The following is a 17,863-nucleotide window of genomic DNA, read 5'->3' on the forward strand; positions in this document are numbered from 1 at the left end:
TATAGATAGATACCAGAAGTCTGTCATGGGGCTACTTATATTAGGGATTATACTGTGATTATACATATGTTAAAAAAGTCATTACTGAAATTGTTTTTACAATGGCATTTTCAATAAAAGTAGTATTTAATAACATGGTGCATGACTGACAAAATATGTGAGGGAATTACTTTAATGAAGAAAAATAATGCTGTCAGGTTGAGGAACAGAAAACCTCCAGTGAAGCAAGCCTCATTTGATTCGACTTAAAATAGGAACAATAATCTTTCAATCAATATTACTAGAATTACATGCATTGCTTTTACTTGGACATCTTAAACTAAATCACTTTAAATTTATCTTCAACCCTTGATACAAAAACAACTGCGTTCATAAAGACTTAAAATAACAAATATAGTTATGTGAATATAAATTATCAACCAAAAAGTTAAGAATGCATCATACTTCACTCAGTTTCACTAAATCTGTCCAAGGAAGTTTTCCACAAGGGACACTGACCATGGTAATGCTGTCACTACCAACTCCTTGTCTCCTGATTGGCATAAGCTTATGTACAACCTTTAAAAATTTGCAGAAAATCAGCTTTCTTATTTAGATTGGATTATCTGTACCTGTGCAATCTGGTACCTTACAAATAAATGAGGATGTTGTAGGAACATTGTGCAAGTTTGCTACACATTATAAAAGACACACACTTCAATCAGCAGGCGAGAACCTCATCCAGTGACAGTGATCCAAAGTTCCTGATCCCTCAGGAGGTGACTTTAAAGGGACCGAGTTGGTGACGCTGAGTGCAGTATTATGAATCCATGAGTATGATAATCAGATCAATATTAGGATGAGTAATGAAGAAATGGAGGTAATGTAATATATCTCTCATCTATGGAGAGAATCCAAGCACTTAAAACAGTCACAGCCAATTCAAGTTCTCCTTTGCAGTAACAATGACTAGTCAGGAGAAGCTTGAAACTTTGTGCCTATATCATAACTATTTGATAAAGTATAGATACAAAAAATACTAACATGTATCCTTAATCATAGATATATATGTTTATGTATATATATATATATCTCAACATTTTTCAACATTCCAATTGTTAGAAAAGACAGAGCCACCTTCAGATTCATTCACATTTTCTCTCACTAAACGGTAAGCATCACTGACACACTACGCCCACACTGACTTACTTTCAGCTGTGCTGCTGTGCTGTGTGTTACCTTTGGTTCTGACAGGAGAAGTGCACAACATCACCATTGGGACACCAAGCAAAAGCACTGGAAGAACAAGAAACAGTTTTAAGTTTAAGCACACAACAAAGAGTATCTAAAAAATCTTCTGAACTAACTTTCAACACTGCCACCATCAAAACATTAGAGAACAGGAAGGTCAGAGGACTGAATTACAATGAAAATCACCTCTTCATCATAAAAGAGGAAGTAAGAGAATCTTGTACATATGTTTTGAAATATCTACCTTAATACTCACCTTTGTTTAGTAAATCTCTTGCTGCACACAGCACAGTATGTATATTCTGACAAAACAATCTTCTCTCTCTGGCAGGAAGCAAGCTCTTCATTTGTCTGAAAGGAAAACATGAAATTAAGTTAGGCATTCTGACCACATTGTAAATTAGTACAATAAATACAAGTGTAAGGGATTCTTCTGCCTGCCAGATATCAAGAAGAGCTAACTTACCTGCAATTTGAGGGACTGTGTGAGACCCCGGGTGATCTGTTGCTCCCTGCAGGCAGTGGTTGCCAAGTTGAAGGAGGCTTGAATGAAAGGCTTCAGCAGATTCAATCTTACATCATCAGGAAGAACCTTCAAGGCCTGTAATGAGCAGTGAATTATATTAGAGAAAGGGGATTAACTGTACTTGCCATCTTTACTCCCACCACTGTACATGTCTTGGGCAATGGTGCAGTACTGTCAGCCCTCACCTGGCCTAGATCGATGCACTGTAAGTAATTCTGCAGGAGGTCCAGCACAGTCTTCACATCTGGAGGCTTCTTTGTATGCTGCTTCAGAGGAGACCCAGATGAGCTTTGGGCATCAGATGGGGTCACAAGGAGCTTCAACAAGGTCAAATACACCTGATTTAAGAAAAAAAGAATAAATTACTACTAATCACCAGAAGCTTCAGCAAAGCCAAACACACCTGATATAAGAACTGCCTATGTTGTGCAACTCATCCCTGTAAAGTGAGAGTAGGAATACTTTCTCTTCTCCATCAAGGGCCAAGTGGATATGAGAGTGGTGAGAATGAGTGTGAATGTGGAAGTTGTGTGACTTGTCTTGGCTTTCCTGCATTTTACAGGAGTCAGTCTTGGTGTATGTATGTATTATGAATAAGTTACACATGATGGTTTCTCTTATGCTCTTAAATATTCTTTCATGCTTCCATGGCACTCAAAAGAGGATATGACAAATGGAGTTGAATCTTACCTCACTTCCTGAACCAGATGATGAGTAGTGCTTCCTGCAGTAGTTGAGAGCAGCATCAGTGTCACCAAGAGTGTGGATGTAGATGGCCAGAGCCTGGTGGTGTTGTCCCAGGCATCCCAAAAGTACTGCTCGCTCTTCATGGAGGCCTACGGAATGTGTTATCTCTCAGGGCATGTTTTGTATATGACTGGTGAGAGTAAGGTTTTGGTTGTGAGATTAATGAAAGTAAAGTTGATGTGGAAGAAAAATATTGTATCATGAAGATTCAATTTTGCTTCAGTTATTTTTTGGTAGTAAATGTAAAATAGATATTAAAGGAAAAAAGATTACTATATAATCAATAAAGGTATAAATAAGGAATTTCTGCCTTCATAACCTTTCACAATACATACAGTAGTAACATTAGTTTAACTTACTATCATAAGGGAAGTGAACCAGGAGAGTGGCAGCAGTGTAATTTTCAGACTGGTTCAGAAAACTCAGAAGCTTTTCACGAGTCATCTTTCTCTTATTCTTTTCCTGTAAAAAATATCATATATACTAAGCAGAAGTGCATGACAGAGCCTTACAGAATCTTTTCCCCATCTGAGTACTGTACATTTCAAAATTAACTTTCTCATTCTCATGTGAAATTTGAAGAAAAGAACTGACTGGCTGCCTGTTCTTTCAATGGGTTTCTGTATAGTGAACAAGCTGAGCACACACTACACTAGAAGGATCAGACAGGTGACAGGTGAGCAAGGTTGCCACCACTCAACTCTCAAACACTTACCTCTTCCAGGGTGGTGGGGTCACACACAGGGATTGCCGCAGTGACCACCTCCCTGTACTGGTGGATGAGCTCATTGTGAAGCAGAGGAGTGCAGTCTTTCCACTCCTCTATCACATGCTCCTGTAACACAGATATTAGGGTTACCATATATCAACTATCAAGATTACGGACACCTTCACTAAAACCTGATGTAATACTGGAAAACATATAAATTAATAATAAAAAATTCAATTTATTTTATCTTCGTGGCAATAAGATCTCAAGGCCACAAACAAACAAACAGTGATCAAAAGTGACACCTATACCAATGCAGGTTAAAGAATAAAGAGTGGTGTGCACTGTGGAGCAAGCCAAGTCATCCAATGAAGGGAAGGCTGGCAGCATTAATTCCATATAAGACCATATAAAGGGACTAACAACTAAGTGGGCCTTTTCCTTTAATTTCACTCTTTATGTTGCCCTTAACCAGTTTTCCCTTCTTACATATAAAAAAAAGAGATCAGTATAAAGGTGTAGCAGAAATATCACCCACAGTTTAAAGGTTAACAGAGGGTGTGAATGGTACCTACGCCATACACAGTGAGGGAGTCTGTCCAGGGCCTAAACACCACCACCAGCCTTACAGTGACACCCACCGGCCGCCAGCATCACCCACTCACTATATATATTCACGCAGTCCCAAGGCACAGCTCAGTTCTAATGAGACACCACGGAGTGATGATGGCCTCTTCCTTGGGCATATAACACACACACACACACACACACACACTGAGGAAGGGAAGATGCCTGAGAGATGTTAAAAAATTTTGTTTCCCACAAAGATGTGTTGAGACTTGGAACAGTTTGAGTGAGGAAATGGTGTCAGCAAAGAGTGTACATAGTTTTAAAGAAAAATTGGATAAGTGTAGATATGGAGACGGGGCCACATGAGCATAAAGCCCAGGCCCTGTAAAACTACAACTGGGTAAATACACACTCTATGATAATAATGTTGCTGCTACTACTACCACTATTACTTCTACTACAAACTCCCTCACAAATTTCCATTCCCCCATTTCTTCCTAATATCACTTAGTTTCATGTGCTTCAGGTGGGAAACAGCAGGAAATACTGGGAAACATTGAGAATTGGTGGAAATGTTGAAGAGTTGACACAGGAAGGGGCAGGGTTTGGTAGGGGGTGTCTTGGTCTGGGTCATGGTGGGAACCGGCCAGACTGAATGGAGGTATACATAACCATTGCCTTATTTAACACAGTAATGGGCTATTTATCTATTTTGGTGGTTAATTTTGGCTTTGCTTCACTCACTGGGTCTGGAAACACAGGGGGGGTGCAGGCAAACATTGGTGGACTGACCTGTGGGGGGAAGACACGGCTGAGGTGTCCTGTGGCTCAATATTTACGTACGTAATTCATTTTAAAAATCGCCACAAGAAAAAAGGCGCCCAGACTGAAATGCACTACAGTTTTTGACACGACAAATACTTAAACTAATAATCAAAATATAAAAACGTAACCGGGTCGTTTGTTTACAAAACGAAGTCTAACGAACCGTCCGCTTTCAAAATAATAGCGCCGAAAACACATCATAATGTCGAGAAGGAAAGCGAAGCCATAATATACTATGTTACATTTTTTAATAAGAAAAATGTTTGCTTTCCAGCGAAATAAAGAAAACACAAATTTCTCTTAGCATAAAAAAAAATTGTTTTCAGATTTGGGACCGTTAAAATTTTTAAATTTGAAAATACGAATAGTTAGACTAAATATTAACGAGTATTATTACTTGGGTCATGTTTTTCATATATTTCAAGTATTATTCCAAGCACCAAAACAATCCTAGGGGTATTAATTAAAAAACGTGAAAATTATACATAGCCGAAAGTGTTATTTCGACGATAAACAAAACAACACAGCTAGACACGATCTTATTACAGATTATAACTTGATTTGCATTTCTATCAATAAATAACACTAAAAAACAATGCAAATTCAAACAATAAACAAGAAAAATCGTGATGTGGAGCCGAAGCAGCTTTTTTTGCACCTTTTCTCACCACCTCAATCCCCCCTCCCATCCCTCCTACATACCTCCCCATCCCTCCACTACCACCTCTTCTACCTATTTCCACACAGCAAGCCATTAAAGCACCTGCAAAACACTCGAAACATTTCCTAAATCACTTGGCTGCAGGGTGAAGGAACGAAGCTGGCGCTTGGAGGAGGTTGGCGGCCCAGCGGGTCGGGACTCGGGGCGCCAGGGATGGATTGATGTGGTGGTGGTGGGGTGTGTGTGTGTGCGTTCACTGTTTTGATCTGCTGCGTGTGTGTGTGTGTGTGTGTGTGTGTGTGTGTGTGTGTGTTTACCTATAGTTGTAGTTTTAGACAGTGTGTGTGTGTGTGTGTTTACCTATAGTTGTAGTTTTAGACTGTGTGTGTGTGTGTGTGTGTGTGGCGGCGGCTGGGGCATGCCATGTACTGTTAAGAGAGTGGTGTTGTAACTTGAGAGAGAGAGAGAGAGAGAGAGAGAGAGATGTTGTTGGTCTTGTAACTTTACCGTATCACTAATGAAAAAAAAAAATAAATAAAATAAACAAATAAATAATAAAAAATAAATAAAATATACTAATAAAATAAAATGTTCTGATGTGTTTTTGTTAACATTCCTCACTCCTCTTCCTTTTTTTTTTTTCTCCTTCTCCTCCATCACTCCCGTAAGTCCTGATGCTTATTTTTTGTTAGCTAAAGTAATCTAGAGGGAAACCAGACCAAAGCAGCTGCCACACAGTAAACTACCTCCTTCCCCTCACACCATTTCAACCTACAGACCTTGACATTTGAAAAAGAAAAAAAAAAAAAAAAAAATTATTGATGGAAACTGAAATTCTCAACATGAGTAATAAAAAATCCCCTAAATGCAGATTTTGACAAGTGAATTCCTGACATGCCTGGAAAAATCTGTCTGTATGGCAACCTTAACAAATAAACATCCCAATATGCAAAGGATCTATTTGTTCCTGGTGATGTCATGTATCCTCCTTGGTGATACTTTTAATGGTCAACATCCATCATGACATACTTTGAAGAAATAGTGAGACCGGGAAGCAGAATAAACCAGTAAAGAGATTAGCCTTGACTGTTCTACTACTACAAGAGCAAATATAGTGGTGTTGTTTCCTAAGAGGTCAAATGTGTTTCCTAAGAGTCAAATAACTGAACAACAAGCTTAATTAAAAGACATGCATATCATAGATGGATACAAGACAGTTTGTGCCTCTGTAAAGTTTCCTTCGCTTTGCTTAACCCCTTCAGTACTGGAACGCATTTTTACCATGAGTTTTGGGTATAATTAGACAATTTTATTTATACTAGGAAGGGTCTATGGAGGTCAAAAGATTAATAGCCAGAATCTTCACTCTTCTAATCTCCACATAAGGTTCTAAAGTTGCATGAAATCACTATATAATAAGCACAATAAATATGAAAACTTAACATGGTACTAAAGAGGTTAAAGTCTTGCTAAAAATGTACATTGGAACTTACCAAATAAGGAACAACCAGGGATTTCTCAGTTTTCTTCAGGAAGCTGAGGACTCTAGGGCGAGGCAGCTGCTCCACTTCTCCAGATGCCGTCTTGTCACCGATGAAGATTTTCAAACCATCGTCAGGGTGAGACTTTAATACCCATCCACCATACTCAAAGATCAAGTCTACATGCTGAGGACCTGGGAGTGTTAAAGAAAAAAACACGATGACTGATAAATTCATCCTTGACTCCAACACTGGGGTCATACAGCAAAGAAAACAGTCATACATAAGTCAGAGAGCTACAGACAAGACTCACCCAAATGCTGGAGGTAAGACACAGTGTGATGGTGGCCAAACAAGGGAGAGTCGGGCTTCTTGGCATGGCGCAGGAGGAGCTGTAGGGCCCGCTGGTGCTGGCCACGAGTCTGAAGCAGCAGCACTAACTCAGGGTACTTGTGAGCGTGTCGCAGCACTCTCTCCCCCTCCATCACGCTGACATAGCTGTCTCGCATTCGCAGGAGAGGCTGCACCAGGCTGTCATTGGTCTGCAGTACACATGTTATCATTATGATATGTGAAAGAAATGTTCCCCATATGAATTTAATTATAGAGCATTAATAACATCCACCACCACACTCAGCCACAGTTCAGCAAGAAACATGAACTTTGAACATGAACTTCAGAACATCGTAAACAAGTGTAGTATCTTCAATTATAAGACTGTTAATTTCCACTGTGGGACTGACAGGTTAAGAATGTGACGTGTGTGAGTGTGTGATGCCTTGTCTGAGTAATGCCAACCTGGTAAATAAATTGATGAGATGTTAAAAAAGCATTTGCCCTTCTTACCTGCAAGTAACACTTCAGCAGCGTCGTGTCAATGATCTGAAGCTTCTCATTACGGGACTTGACACCAGATGCTGCCGTGGAATACTTGCTGTCTGCCTCAGTCTTTGATGCTGCTGCTCCTGTTCCCCCTGCCCCTGCTTCACCCTCATTGCCTGAAAGCTTGTGTCTTATCTGCAAACCAAAAGAAAAAAAAAAAAAAGATAACTCCTATACCAGCCCTGGAGTCCCCTCATCTTTTGCTTTGACTAGGGATTGGCACCTCAGTGGGCCTTTTATGTTATCATTTTAATGGTCTTGGCTGATTATCCATCTTACATAAAAAAATAAATAAATAAATAAATAAATAAAAAAAAAAAAAAAAAAAAAATAATAATAAATAAATAAATAAATAAAACGAGCATGAGATCATGTATTTGAACTGGAGATGGAAGCAGCTGCATAATTACATCATTCTAATACCAAACATGTGAAAAAAAAACCCAGCCATGCCTTACCTCTAGAAGGAAATGTACAAGTGCTTGCAAGGCTTTCTCCAGCTCTGCCCCACTAAGAGCTGGGATTGGGTAAGGGTACTGCAGGCGACTCTGGTATTCCTCAGGCACCATGTCTGGGTACATGCCAATCACAAAGGGCAAATCTGTGGGCACCATAATATACACCACGTCATTTCAAGTTAGAACATATATTTACACTGTTAAAGTTTTTAAAGTGTTTGAATTTTGCCTGGAAAGGGAGATGGATAATTCACTGAGTATCCATTAGTTAAGGATTATATGATAGAGAATGGTGATGTGATGTGATGTGATGGTGTGAAGTGTAGCAGGAGCAGGTGAAGGAAGACCAGAGCGTTGGAGCACCTGTATTGAGGGTAAGGAAGATCTTCATGGCCTGAGAGTATTCCTTGCTGCAGAACAGATGTATTGCTTGCAGGTGCTGGATGTGTTTCTGCATCTGAGTCTTGGCATCCTGAGCCTCTTCCCACACGTCCTGCAACACCAACACACCAATGCAACAAACTCAACATCATCATCCTGCCACTCTCACCAAGCATCACACTCAACACAAAGCAAATCACTTCTTACACTACATTGTGTTAATAAAAGATGAACATTGACGAGATGGTTGTTTGATACTATTAAGCTACAATACTAATTATAATCATTAATGTTTATCAAAAGCCTGTATTTCTACTTAAAATGGTAAATATTAAAACTCACCACCAGTCTGAGAGCCAGGTCAAACTGCTTGTCTGCCAAGAGCTGAGGGATTTGCTGGTTGACAGGGATGGCGTGAAGGCACCACACATGGGAGGTGGAGGCAATGTACACTTGGCTCTTGGTCCTGTCAGAGGTAACATCACCACACACTGACACATGGGATAAACATGCAAACCTGACACACTACTAGTCAAGCCAAGATGATCACAACAGCCTGAGTAACTTCTCTGCTCATCACTAAGTTTGCAAAAAGAAGGAGTTGAAGATGAATGGGAACAGAAATACAAGTGCCTGAATGTATCAAATGTATCATCACTTTTATATTTGGAACTGTCAAGAGGTTTTCCTTCTTTTCTCATGTTATGATCTGATGTATTCTCAGACTACAGTGATGACAAGGAATGAATGAAGGAGGACATGTTTGTTCAAACACTTACTTAGTTGAAGTGCCAACACACACAAGCCTTGGCTTCTCAAGACTGACAAGCTGAACAGTGGCATGAGGATCAGCAATCTTGATCTCAATGTTCTTGGGCAAAATAGCCACTAGGTAAGGCTTGTGGTAGGCTGAAAGTAGAAAAAAACTGAGCCTCTCTCTCTTACACATCCACAGCCACTATCTTATAGCTTACACTGGTTAAACATTATTGCTAATCTGTAATTCAAATTCCTACATGAACATTACTAGTAAGACAGGTGCTCACAACTTACCAAGGGCCAGTGGTTGCTCTTCCCACTTGAGAGTATAGCTGCAGGTAGCGTTGCCCTTCGCATCCACAAAGATGGTCTCCTTGTCATGAGCGAGGGCCAGCTGCTCCCCGCCCTCCATCTGTGTTATCAGTGGCTCCTGACTCCTACCTGTGGCAAACAGTTCCTTCTGCTTCCCAGTCAGCTGAAGTTAAGAAGTTAGCTTTGAACATTAAGGAGTAAATGGCAGACCTAGAGATTGTTTGTACAGGAAGACTTGAGAGAGATGAAGAGAAGGGAAGAAGAAATCACTTGTGACTGCAAAAAGTGGGAGAGAATTGTAAGCTATCCAACCCCTACGCAAAAATAAAGTTGAATGAAATGAAAAGAATGTTGACGAGTAAAGATACAAAATTCCTCAAGATTATCAAGTTCAGGTGAAGTATACAGTACAAATATGGTTGGTTGCAGTTAGAAGAGATGCCAATGAATTTCAAACAATGCAAAATTCCTGTAATGTAATAAAAGCTTAAAATTTGTATGCCTAACCATGACAAGCCAGTAGTCATGTTTGAAGGCCACAGCGATGGCTTCCTTGCACCAGGTGAGTGCTCTGGGGACGTCAGGCAGGGACAGGTCATCACGCAGCTGGTGGAACTTCCGAGATTTCCAGTAATACAGCTGAAGTTTGCGCTTGACGGCCACCACCAAGCGCACCATCACCACCGCATCTCCAGTCAGTGTCACATGATGCTGGTGAAGAACAAGGAATGGACGAACAAAGCTATTATTGCTCAAGAAAATTTACAGCACTTCAAATTTCACCTCTCTATTTATAAACCAGACAGGGAATCTAAGACACAGCACCACAGACACACAGACACATGCATGTCATTCACACTCTCAGCCCCATCAATCCCCAGAGGAAAGGTACAACCTCACAGACCACCTTTCTACACCAGAGGAGCTTAGGCATAGCAGAAATGGCAGCTGATTGACTGTGACATTCCTAGGATTTCTCTTTTTCATTACAAATACCAAAACTTATAGAGCATCATTTATATTCAATAGGCATTCATACATAAAAATATAACAAATTAATACTCTACAGACCATTAGCTGTATAATTTGACTTACATATACAGAACATACAATGAATAGCTTCTATATCAATGACTTTTGGTCAAAGATAACATGAGACACTTACAGATAAACATTTAATGATATCTAAACCAAAGTGTCAGTTTCTAGAATGAATAATAAGATAATGCTAACCTTGAGGTCAAGATCAAAGGCGGTGGCACCCTTGGTCTGTGTCACTGTGCACAGCAGAGGGAGGTTAAAGACTGTCAGGTCATGAACGCTGATCACGTTGTCTGAAAAAAGATTAAGACTGTAATGAAACTCAAACTTACGAGTGAGTTACCCTTCACACACCAATTCATAAGTCGCTAATTTGTGAAATATTTTGATCCTGGCCCTGCATTCATAAGCTGAGGAGCATCTGGGTATGCGTAGATGTATGTTCAGATTCTTACTTGCAGCTTTGAGTCTCCATGTCAGTATGAAGAATCCTTGTGGAATAATTTTCCATTCTCTTATACTATGTAGCAAGAAATAATCTTTACTCAACATCTATCTGTGCCACTCCCTCTCATGGCTATGTTAGCATAAACTGGTGTGGAGACTAAGAGTAGGATATACCTGATAGAGAGACGATGATCTGATGCTCCGGCACCACAGCCACCTGCACGATTGGCTTGCGGGAGAAATTCTTGTTTGAGCAGAGGAGAGCGACATCCCAGCGTCGGGTTGTGCCTGGTGTAACGGAGTACATAAGCAAGTGTCCCTGCTTTGTCCCCACCACCAGGTTCTCATCTGAAATGGTTTCATTATTTCTTTTAGCTTCTAGTTAGTTTACTACAAAGGAATGGGGCTACAAAATAAAAACTAATGATTTGTGGGAAAAGCAACAGTAGAAAACTAGTGTAAGAGTAAAATTTGGTATTTTTATACTCTTTCACTATAATCAATATAACATGGCTTTCCTTAACCTTCTCATCATGTAGAGCTTCTTATTCTGAATAATTTGAACCCATAAATACCAATTGCAAATTGTTCATAATATTGACAACAGTTTTTAAAGATTTACTATCTTTTTGGGGTGAATGAGCTAACGTGATGCCACACCCATGCTTGTGATGGACTGACGGGCAGTGACAGGCACTGAGGATTGCCGTTAGGTGTGTTCATTCGTGTGTGCATACTGTCACATTATTTGCATATGTGTGAAATCAATCACTATGATTGGTTCTTTTGTTTAAGCATGCAGCCACTAAACAATAAAAATAATACATAATAAAACTAGCCAATCAGAGCAGTTAGAGGAGAGAAGTGGCTCGATTTGGATCAGTCTATGGAAAATGTCTGAACAGGCAGGGTGTTGCCTCAATTATTTCCATTGTATTGCCAGATTTTACAAAGAAATAAGGTAATGACTCCATACCAGCGTTGCTAGTTATGGTTAGGCTGATTTGCTTTGGTAAGATCAGTTTAACTGTGTTACATAAAGTTAATTTGTTCTGAAGAAGACGTCTCAGCGGTGTGTGTTGCCTCACCTAGGTTACCTTAGTTTAGGTTAGGTTAAAGTTACAGTTAGGTTAGCGTTTGTTAAACAGGTAAGTTTCAATAGGCTGGCATATGGTGCGGTGAGCAGCGGCAGCAATGAGTTCTCTCCAGAGCAATAAGTCAAAATTTTGGACTGTTTCTTTTGTGGTATTTTGTGAAAACCAAACAAATTCCCATTAAAAGTCCACATTGTATGAAAAAAAAAAAGGCCTGAATCCTGAAAATAGAAATGGAGAGCACAAATTCCTGTTAAAAACCTACATGGTTTATAAAAAGTAGCCCGAGTCCTGAGGAGAGAGAGAGAGAAAATTGGAGAGCAAACACACGCCTGGTTAAAGACAAATCGAGAGAAAAATCACAACTAACTAAAGAGGAATGGAGAAAAAAAAAAAAAAAAAAAAAAAACACACACACCGCTAAAGAGATATGGAGAGGAAAACACACCTGGCTACAGATAAATGGAGAGCAAAAACACACCTAGCTAAAGAGAAATGGAGAGAAAAAAAACATACATGACGAGAGAGACAAATGGAGAAAAAAAAAAAAAAACTCACTAAAGAGAAATGGAGAGAAAAACACCTGACTAAAGAGAAATGGAGAAAAAACACCTGACTAAAGAGAAATGGAGAGAAAAACACACCTGACTAAAGAGAAATGGAGAGAAAAAGAAATACACCTGGCTACAGAGAAATATAGAAAAAAAATCACACCTGGCTAAAGAGAAACAGCACACCTGACGAGAGAGACAAATGGAGAGCACAGCAAACACACAGCACACGTCCCTTACCATAGGCTGTGATGGATTCAATCTGTAGAGGAAGTTTTTCCAGGATGGGAATGGCCTCATACGCATCATGCATACTTCCTCCTCCCTTTGGTACTTAACTCATAATCTAAAGAGAAACAAAACAAAACATAAAGCAAGGCGCTGCTCCACCACTCCCTCCCACTGCTTTGTTTACAACCACAGCTGATCTCGTCACGTGACTGAACCCTCAGGCCACACAGGCGTCCCGAATGTAATAAGGCCTAGAATTCTCTCTCTCTCTCTCTCTCTCTCTCTCTCTCTCTCTCATCACTGATACAGGCGACAGACACAGCAGGTAATGGTAAATAGCCTGCGCATATACAATTTTCATCATTGCCAACGGATGTTATTATCTATCTGTCGAAGTAAGTATGTTCATTTTAACTATCTTTCACAGGAGGCGTATGTAATCTCCTTTCACAGGAAGTCTATATGATTCTCTTCCACGAACCTCCCCCTCTTTTTCCTCCTATATTCATCTGATTTTATTCCTCACGTATGTGTAGTTAACAGAGGTGGGCGTTGTGGCACCGATTTGCGACTTTGCCCACTATGATCATTTCGAAGCCACAAAGTCGAGAGTCGCAAAGACACTGAAAAGTAGCAGTAAGAAAAATCACACCGTCAGTTTTCCGCGACTTTTGCAGCGACTTCGATTTAAGTTCAGGCTATGCTATATCTAAGAAAAGAAAAGAAAAGAAAAAATACGTGTTTCTATGCCTTCTAAAAGCATGTTTCTGCATGATCTCGCTTTAGTGGAATCGCACCGGTAAAATATAGTCGCAGTCGCAAAGTCGCAAGTCGCAGTGAGGGAGAAACAAAAATAATAATAATGACTGAATGATTGATACATTTATTGTTGTATTAATAAAGAAATACAACAAAGGAGGATGATGGACCTTGCCACCCACCCCCTGGACAAAGACTTAAAAGGTTAAAGTATCAAAAATATATAGACAGTATACATAAGAATACAATTATTTAAACAAATAAACACAGATATTGCACACCTTATTGCTTAAATATCCTACAGTCTGGGAGCGAACTGAGGATATTCTCTGAGTATCCCTGAGAGTGGCTGAGTCTAGGAGATGGTCAATGCGGCTATACAAGTCATGTTGACCTTGTGGCCTAAATTTAGCAATGAGAGGACATCCCATGATATAGTGACGCAGAGTATGTCCCCTTGGTGCAGCACATAACACACACAGGAGAAAATAATAATAATAATAATAATAATAATAATAATAATAATAATAATAAGAGAGAGAGAGAGAGAGAGAGAGAGAGAGAGAGAGGACAAAGTACGTATCAGTAACAGCAGTAGGTTAGTTGGTAGTCTAGTTTCGCCTTTTCACGCGTGGAAAAACTCCTTTGTTTATTTCAAGGGCATCTACGCTGTTGCCTTGGACAAACGGAATCAAATTCACGGGGCCGTGTTGACCGACTGGTGGTCAGTGTTGGCGCGACAAACATTCCCTGCCTTTGTGGCGGGGCAGAAAAACATTCACTCTTTCTAACATTTTTGCTGTGTTTCGTTACCGGTGGGAAGGTTACTGGTGGTGGTGGTGGTGGACTCCTACTGCATGTCTAGCTATACTTTCAATATTCATTTTCTTTACGTATTTCTAATTTAGCCGACGAAAGTCTCGTTCTGAATCACTGTTATAATGAAGTTTGTTCGTCAGTGAAACAAAGAAACACAAATAACATGCACATTAGCAGATCTGTAGCACTTAGCAGTTACACTATCTAATATATATATATATATATATATATATATATATATATATATATATATATATATATATATATATATATATATATATATATATATATATATATATATATATATATATATATAGATATAGAGAGAGAGAGAGAGAGAGAGAGAGAGAGAGAGAGAGAGAGAGAGAGAGAGAGAGAGAGAGAGAGAGAGAGAGAGAGAGAGAGAGAGAGAGAGAGAGAGAGAGAGAGAGAGAGAGAGAGAGAGAGAGAGAGAGAGAGAGACTCGCTCGTATATTCCTCCTACCTTCATTCATTTCATTGTATTGGAATCACAGGAATAATATTAGTAATAAAATGATAACAATAAGTACTATACATCTACTACTACTACTACTACTACTACTACCACGTACTACTACTAACAACAACAATAACAACAAAACAAAGGCTGCTGGCTGCGAGTCGAGCTAGTGTAATTAATGAATCGAGAACGCAAACGACTAAGCGACACAATTCTTGCCTCGCTGACCATAAATCTTCACTCACTTAATGGAGAAAAAACAGTCAATTATCGTGCCTCGCTCTTGTGCCTCTCTTCTTCCTCGTCCGCTTTCTTCTCTTTTCGTTCCTGTCGCATCCCTCTCTCTCTCTCTCTCTCTCTCTCTGCACTTGCATCCTGTTTGCCCGAAGCATGTATGAAGGGAAAATACAGGACATGCAGAGGTAGCAAGCAGAGTTCCATAAAAGGGCGCAAGGCAGGCTGGACTACACTGACTGAGTGTATGAGACGATACAGCATCTGCAGGAAGCTGAACCAGAGGAACATAAGAAGCAGGAACCGATGGCGTGCTTGATCCTGCCTGGCTATCCTGAGCATCCCCCTTTCCTCTGCTTTCCTCTCCTCTCTCCCCCGCGCTCTCTCCTTTCTTTGGCGGCATTAACCTCGTCTTCTGCTCGCCTTCCTCACAACTGCGGGAGGCTACTGGGAGCAGGACCTTAGTAAGACCTACCAGTTCTTGAGTAGCCTACGTGTTGATTCCGGGAAATCTAAGTTGGTAGCAGATTCAGTTGTCAGAAGCTTCGGTCCTAAATGCTCGTGTTTCCAATAAAGTAGAACACTGTATATATTGCCTCTGGTATCGTCCCACGGCGGTGTCATGCGAAATCCTTGAGCTACGAGAATTCTGACGAGTTGACTGTCCCTGAGCATCCCAAGGCACAAGCTATTTCGTATGTAGAAGACATGGGAAAATATTGAGCTTGCGAAATATTATTACGACACTACCTCCCGTCTCTGAAAGCTTTTGTTCCCGAACCTCCACCTCTCTTTCGCCTTGTGCCTTCCCTCCTCGCTGCGGACTGAGGACGTGCGAGGACTGTGCAAAGGGCCTGCTGGGAGGGCGGCCTTGCATCGCCTCGCAGCGGAGTGACTGCTGTCGGCTGGAACAAAGGGCCGCGAGAGAGATTCCTCTAAAAGTATTCTTCAGAGGACCTTGTCAACAGAAACACGGGGAGACTGGCGAGGCTAGTGAAGGCAGTGAGATAAAAGAGGCAGTAATGGACAGCTTCACGGTTGTCTGTTCGCACTGGCCAGTATTTTCAGATATTTTAGCATCTCGTCTCGATTACTGAAGTTATTGAGTTTCATTTGTTAGCTCTCTCTCTCTCTCTCTCTCTCTCTCTCTCTCTCTCTCTCTCTCTCTCTCTCTCTCTTTTCTACAACTTGAACGAGTATTCCTCCTTCCTCCCTACTTCCTTCTTTTCCTCTCCATCCACTTCCATCTCGTCCTCCTCACACGCCTTCATATTACTAGAGTTAGGGAGTAACTTTTATGAATTACCCCGTGGCTTTCCGATACGCAAGTTTCCTCATCTCTCTCTCTCTCTCTCTCTCTCTCTCTCTCTCTCTCTCTCTCTCTCTCTCTCTCTCTTCTCTCTCGTCGCTCAGTCACTCTCCGTTTTCTGTGACAGCGCCGCCTCGTGACGTCATCTCCGCAACGCTTGGTAATTTAAAGGCAATAAGCTTAACGTTTATCTTCACACGGCACAAAGGGGACACTGAAAGCCCATTACGGTCCATTTATTTCTATTAGCATATATTTCAGTCCCAATGGTAGCTAGGGACGGTAGGAAGGTAACAGACGTGTGGTGGTGAAAGCTATGCCTGTGTCGATTGCCGAGTGAAGGATTAGAGACGTGTTGGTATATATTGGCCAGTGTTTGTCGCTGTGTTACTGTGACGCGGTGACGTTTATGCAATAGAGGTGGTTTAGATAAATGGCGCTCTCTCTCTCTCTCTCTCTCTCTCTCTCTCTCTCTCTCTCTCTCTCTTAATTCCCGCCTTCATAAAAAGCGTTTTACGGGAATGAAATACTAAAGAGCGTGTTAATAGTTTAATACTTCCTCGTTGGTTTAAATGATGATGCTATTAAGTCTCTTGATTGTATTCTATAAAATTCCAGATACGAGTAACTTGTGAAGGAATGCGAGTCTGTTACATGAAGATATAAATATTAGTGTCTCCACGGTGTGCCTAATATCTTAATCCCTTGAGAACTGGGGCACATTTTTACTTTGAGATTTGTGTACGATACGACCATTTTATTGACATTAGGAATACTCTATGGAGGTCAGAAGATTAATATCCAGTCTTCACTATTCTAATCTCCCACACGAGTTTCTAAAGCTGTATCAAATCACCAAATAGTAAGCAGAATGAATTTAGAAACGCGTCATGGTACTGAAGGGAATTAATCTTGATCTTGAGGGACTGTTGAAAAGGAGGAAGGATCACGAGGACTGATCTCGCATTTGTATGAGTGGAATTACCGTATGTAGATGAATTACGAGGATTGTTCTGAGTTACTGTTAGCGAGAATGGGTAGTAGTAGTAGTGGCGGTGGTGGTGGTGGTGGTGGTGGTAAAGTAAATGACGAGAAAAATGATCTTGTAATATTAGTCTTACTTAAAGGTTTGTTCTTACGGAATACAATATCTAGTTATTTATCCTTCATTATAATCAATCTGTAGCACAAGATGAGTAAAAAAAGAGAATTTGCAGCAACGATTATTTTTTCCTTCTTTTCTGTGTGTGTGAGAGAGAGAGAGAGAGAGAGAGAGAGAGAGAGAGAGAGAGAGAGAGAGAGAGAGAGAGAGAGAGAGAGAGATTAAATGAAGCAGAAATATCATCACGAATAATA

General features: G+C 40.4%; 1 protein-coding gene across 3 annotated transcripts in view; it reads right to left on the minus strand.

The window, feature by feature from the left end:
* The window catches only part of LOC123515728 (vam6/Vps39-like protein), a 39,952-nt gene that overhangs the window by 3,613 nt on the left and 18,476 nt on the right, over window positions 1–17,863 (minus strand). Inside the window, exons 2-20 of one of the 3 annotated variants that reach the window (XM_045274586.1) lie at window positions 12,915–13,020; window positions 11,204–11,377; window positions 10,775–10,875; window positions 10,049–10,252; window positions 9,524–9,704; window positions 9,250–9,379; window positions 8,813–8,936; window positions 8,453–8,582; window positions 8,090–8,232; window positions 7,596–7,766; window positions 7,063–7,291; window positions 6,762–6,943; window positions 3,219–3,338; window positions 2,863–2,965; window positions 2,447–2,592; window positions 1,942–2,094; window positions 1,697–1,831; window positions 1,487–1,581; window positions 22–1,275 (exon numbers count right to left, since the gene is read on the minus strand). In XM_045274586.1, coding sequence (XP_045130521.1) covers window positions 1,215–1,275; window positions 1,487–1,581; window positions 1,697–1,831; window positions 1,942–2,094; window positions 2,447–2,592; window positions 2,863–2,965; window positions 3,219–3,338; window positions 6,762–6,943; window positions 7,063–7,291; window positions 7,596–7,766; window positions 8,090–8,232; window positions 8,453–8,582; window positions 8,813–8,936; window positions 9,250–9,379; window positions 9,524–9,704; window positions 10,049–10,252; window positions 10,775–10,875; window positions 11,204–11,377; window positions 12,915–12,987 — 2,655 coding nt within the window. In that variant the 5' untranslated portion in view covers window positions 12,988–13,020 and the 3' untranslated portion in view covers window positions 22–1,214. Of the gene's footprint in view, window positions 1–21; window positions 1,276–1,486; window positions 1,582–1,696; window positions 1,832–1,941; window positions 2,095–2,446; window positions 2,593–2,862; window positions 2,966–3,218; window positions 3,339–6,761; window positions 6,944–7,062; window positions 7,292–7,595; window positions 7,767–8,089; window positions 8,233–8,452; window positions 8,583–8,812; window positions 8,937–9,249; window positions 9,380–9,523; window positions 9,705–10,048; window positions 10,253–10,774; window positions 10,876–11,203; window positions 11,378–12,914; window positions 13,021–17,863 lie in introns of those variants that run through there. The other 2 variants (XM_045274585.1, XM_045274584.1) reach the window with 2 other exon arrangements.

This window comes from Portunus trituberculatus, chromosome 39, assembly GCF_017591435.1.
Source record: "Portunus trituberculatus isolate SZX2019 chromosome 39, ASM1759143v1, whole genome shotgun sequence".
Classification (NCBI taxonomy): domain Eukaryota; kingdom Metazoa; phylum Arthropoda; class Malacostraca; order Decapoda; family Portunidae; genus Portunus; species Portunus trituberculatus.